Genomic DNA, 5241 nt, shown 5'->3' on the forward strand with positions numbered 1-5241 from the left:
GGTTACCTTTCACCGCCTGCCCTCGGCCCCTCCCCCCCCCCCTTCTTCCCCTCTCTCGGTGCGATCGGTTCTCCCCCCTCCTCTTCTCCCCAACGGCCGGGCTCCCCTCGCCACTCACCCCCCCTTCCCAGCTGGGGGATCCGTTCAGCCTGGTCGCCACGCCTTCTTCCCCTTCTCGACCTTTTCCGTATTCTACCTATAGAACGGGAGAGAGACGTCTCCGTTGCCCTCACAAGCGGAAGGGTTTCGAGAAGTATCTGTCGCCCCTCTAGGGGGGCAAAACAGCCTGGCCTCCACCTTAGCTGTTTATAGCCACTGGGTACTGTGCCACAGTACCCAGTGGGCATGCACCTGTTTTACAGCCTCCCAGGCCTATTTCGTCACTACCAGAGCCCTTAATTTACAGCTTGAAGACCCAAATCCGCGTATTTTGTAGCGGCGAACTCCGCGATGCAATTCTTCAAGCAGCTGCCGGACCAAGCACTAAGGATTAGCAGACCTCCGCAAACTTTATAATCATGAAAAAGACGAGCGGAGGTAGTATTTGCCAAGAGAGCGATTGCAGTGGGGGGCGAGGTGACGTATGACTACAAGTTCCCTATTGAAGACGAAGCTATCCGATATGACCGTAACGCTCTTAATTGTATCGGCTGCGTGAATGAGTTTTGACGTTTAATCAAAACACCAGATTGGCATAAAACCAAACCAAACTTTAATTTATAAGGTGTTTGTTACAACCTGGTCCTTACTGTCTTTAGGCGTAGCACTTGCTGACCCGTTCTTCGCCTTCTTATTGTTAACGTGCCTACTAGCGTTGCTACTAGGGTCCGAATGACGAGAAGAGTGTACCAAATTCGCGAAGCGTTCGGTCACAGGAGACAAAAACTTTCCCACTGATCTCCAAAGACACTGAGTAGTGCTGGACCTTTCCATCAGCTCGGCAATCCTACGCCGTAGCAGTGCGTTGTTGTTTAACAATTCCTCCTGCTCGGCGCGAAGTCTTTCCGACACGTTCTTGAAGTCCTCAATCTTGATTGGCGTGACGTCGCTGGGAGCAATTTGAACAGTTGCAGCTTCGGTTCGAATAAACGTCTGGACGTCAGCGGGAAGTTGTGTCACGGCGTTGTCCTGTTCGTCTAGATTGTCGATCACCGGAATGAATACGATGCGCTGCGGCTTGCATTCGACGGAGTTAATTAGAGCGACGACTTTGAAATAGTCATCCCCCTTCTCCATCATCTTATTGTATTGACGTTTCTTCACATTGTTGACGACGACGGTGAACGGGATTTCGTCCAGCTGGATGGATCTGACCACAATTTCAATGGTTGCGAGGTCATCACTGACGACGCGACCGTTTTCGAGGCGCACCATGAAGAAGAGTTTGTAGGTTCCGGATTGTTGGAGAGCTTCGGTGATGGCTGCCGCGGCCTTTTGTTGAATGTTACGGTCGGCCAGACCAGGTGTATCCATGTATTGGACATTGCCATGAAGGCGTGTCTGGAACGCCTTGGTCAGTCCTCCTCCGTAGCTCAATCCCGAGTTGAAAAGTGCGGTTCCGACTAGGCAATTGATCAGCGTGCTCTTCCCCGTTCCGGGGTTGCCCAAGAAGAGGTAGTTCAGAGGTGGAGACTCTGCTGACCCAGCAACCAAGTCACTGTTTACGGGGTTTGAAGGCGGGTCCATGGATGAAGAATGAGGCATGTTGAATCACACGAAACACGAGCGTGGCAAAAAAAACTTTGGGTGTAGGATTCCTATCCCCAAAATTTCTTCCTACAAGGATCTCGTGGAATCAAGTTGCGTCATGCAACTACTACGTAGTAGTACCTGCAACTTGCGTGAGAAACGCTGACGGTAAGGTCTTCTGATAAATATCACTTATGATCCTGGTAGTGCAACGATCTCTATTGTATTTTCTGATAAATATCAGCTGAAAGACATTGACACAGTGTTCATAATACAGTAGAGGCTCTTGAACGTTCATGAACTTGATTTGTGCTCCACTCTTGGATTTCGTTCCTCACATTTACACCACAAGTATTTTAAGCTTGTTGGTTGACAGCCACTAATTACGAAATAATATAATTTCATTTTCTAAGCAGTATTCAACCGGAAAAGACCAATACAGAATGTTAAGCCACTCAAAGTGCTGTTTTTAAAGAAATATTGTCGAGGAATAGCCCAACGGAGAGGAGCAAAACTTGCTAAATGTTTGTGCAGATATAATTTTCGGAGAGACCATCGAATTTTTCAGCAGATTGGTCTCCGAACAACAGAGCTCGCGAGGATCTCGCTAATGTTCAATGGAGACGCTTCACCGTGCTGTATTAACTCACCTCACGGCTCTTCTTATGCTTCATTCACTTTGCATTTCGCATCCTTGGCGACACGGCGCTGGCCCCTTGCGAGGTCATCAATGAAGGAAAACTACCTGTTTCTCGGCAACCCTGGGACTGGCAAGAGTACGCTCATCAACTGCCTCATTGGACATCATGAATTCGACTCGGGCTTGAGCTATGGAGCTGGCATGACTCAGTTGTTCCACAAGCTCACGCACCATGCCACAGTGTACATGGACACTCCGGGCCTCGCCGACCGAGAGATTAAAGAGCAAGCGGCAGTAGCTATCACGCGGGCACTACGTCAGTCCGGGAGATACAAGTTGTTCTTCATGGTGCGCCTGGAAAACGGACGTGTGGTGAGCGACGACATGGCGACCATCGAGACTGTGATGGACTCAATCGACATGAAAGATATTGTATTCGATTGGGTGATATTATTATCTTATTGTAATGGGTTGTTAGTAGTACTATGGAATGTATATTAATAGTATTGTAATTAATAAACAGGCAGATGTAGGACGGCTGTGGAAGCTTCTAGAAGCTTCCATCCGTCTGAACTGCGGGAACGGCACTTTTCTTTTGGCGCGCTCTCCCCCAAGCTCCCCTGACTTCGATAAACTGGTAGCACTTGTTGGTCCCAGCAACCTGACAACAAAGAGCCCATGCCGACGAACGCGCAGCTTCAAGCCGAGATCGACCGGCTGAATCAAGCGATGGCGGAACGCACACGAGTGCCCAGCAACCTGCCCAAGTTCACCGGCAAGAGGGGGGAAGACGTGCGCGAATGGCTGTTCAAGGTCGAGAACGCCTGCCGCATTAACGGAATCGCAATCGACTACGCGAACCCACGAATACCAGGAATCGCCGGGTCGGCGATGGAGAAACCGGCTTCGGGGTGGTTCCTGCACTGGGCTTCGACGACGCGAGTGGAAGAGCACACGCGGGGGATTTTCCGTGAGCATGTGCTCCAACACTTCGAGGCGTCGAACTACCAGTCAGTGCTACGAGATAAGCTCCAGCGTCTGAAGCAGACAGCGGATATCGAGACGTACAACGGTGAATACTCAGCCCTCATCTTTCGAGTCGAAGGCATGAGCGTGCTTGACCAAGTCCTGTTCTACGCAAACGGTCTCAAGCCTCGCACGCGAAGCTACGTGAAGCTCGAGAATCCTGAGACACTGAGGAACGCCATGGACTTAGCTGTCAAGTTTGAGGTGACTCACTTTGTAAGGGACGCTAGTGAGCGCAAGGTTCGTCATGAGAAGACGAAGACCTCTACTGAGCAACCTCAAGACAACAAGAAAACGTTCAAAGGAAAACCATTCCGAGGAAAGGGACGGTTTAAGCCGAGCTCGAATTTGAAGAGCAAGGAGACTCGTACCTGCCACTTCTGCAACAAACCTGGCCACATCAAAGCCAACTGCTTTGCGTGGAAGAAGGAGCAAGAAAAGCAGGGAAACGAGAAGCCACGACAGTGAAAGAGGGTCCTGTCGTGGAAGAGAAAGTAACCGGAGCAGTTAAGTTTGATAATGTCAGCCTTAATGTTCTGTGTGAAAACCCTCTAGTCTACAAGTAACGTCCACTGTTCGCCGTCAGCGGTGAAATCAGTGTGGCTGGCAAGATGTAGAAAACATCGAAAATGCTTCTAGACTGTGGTGCAACCACGATCTACGTGTCGAAGCGGTGGGTAGAAGAACACCAGCTGAAGACAACGAAGTTTAGCGACAAGAACATTCGAGTCAAGCTAGGAGACAATCAGATTGTGGAGGCCCAGCTAGAGGTGCTACCTCTACGTATCCTTGTCGCCGGAATCGACGAGGCGTATGAATGCGTCGCAGTTGTCTACGTGATACCTGAAGAGTTTGACTGCATCCTTGGAATACCTTTCTTTGAGGACATGCAACCACAGATCGACTGGAGACGTCGACGAATCGAAGGAACAATAGAGAGAACTTTGCGCTGGGAGCGAGCGGGTGAAACCTGTGGGCCAATCGAGGAAGGCGGACCGGTGATTGCCTCCGGGCTTCGGAGATCTGTCGGGGCGAAAGGCCTGTCGGCGAAAAGACCCGATTCCTGTCGAGGTGCCGCGCTGGAAACGGGTGTGAAGTCCGCGGTCAATCCCGTTCACGACTCAGAGCAGAGTGAGACCCCACGAGTTGCTTGTGAGCGACTGGAAGACGCGTCAGCTGGCAAGGGTTCAGCAGACGAAGACGAGAGGAAGTCGTCGAGACGCGACGGTACTGCTGCTGGGAGCAGCGATACCAGGGGAAGAGATTCCGTCGTGGAAAAGATGTTCACGATGGGAATCACAGATGAAGCTGGTATACAAACCAAGTTCATCACGAAAAAGAAACTGCGAAAGTTCCTGAGAATCAAGACCAAGTCGATCGAAGAACCAGACTTCATGTTGGTTCTGACGAACGAAATGATCAAAAACGTCGCTTGATCCTTGGAGCGGCGAGACCAACCCGACAATGTCGGAGCTGCAAAAGCTCAACGTTATCTGGAGACAGACTGGCAAAGTTTCCAGGCAAACCCTGCCTTTGACTTGCTGACGAAGTACAAGGACACGGTGTTCCAACCTGAACTCCCTGAAGGTCTTCCGGAGAAGCGTGAAATCGAGCACAGGATCGACGTGAAAGATCCCAACCTTGCGATGTACTGGCAACAGTGGCGACAGTCACCTGAGCAGCAACGTGAGATCGTGCTCTGGGTCATAGACATGGTGAAGAAGAAACTTATCCGACCAAGCATCAGCCCACACGCGGCGCCAACCTTCTGCGTCCGGAAACCGGTTGGGTGGCGGATTGTGTACGATTATCGGTACTTGAACTCTAATACGATACGGCAGAGCATACCGATGACAAGGAAAGAAGACATACTGGACGCCATGGCC

At 50.7% G+C, this 5241-nt stretch overlaps 1 protein-coding gene across 1 annotated transcript; it reads right to left on the bottom strand.

Moving 5' to 3' along the window:
• Positions 1-717: 717 nt before the first annotated feature.
• Positions 718-1686, bottom strand: PITG_04189 (uncharacterized protein; the record flags this gene model as incomplete). Its single annotated transcript, XM_002905829.1, has 1 exon — positions 718-1686. One exon carries the CDS (start codon positions 1684-1686, stop codon positions 718-720), a length of 969 nt encoding a protein of 322 aa, XP_002905875.1.
• Positions 1687-5241: the final 3555 nt, after the last annotated feature.

The sequence above is a fragment of the Phytophthora infestans genome, genomic scaffold (genome assembly GCF_000142945.1).
Source record: "Phytophthora infestans T30-4 supercont1.5 genomic scaffold, whole genome shotgun sequence".
NCBI classification, from domain to species: Eukaryota; Oomycota; class Peronosporomycetes; order Peronosporales; family Peronosporaceae; genus Phytophthora; species Phytophthora infestans.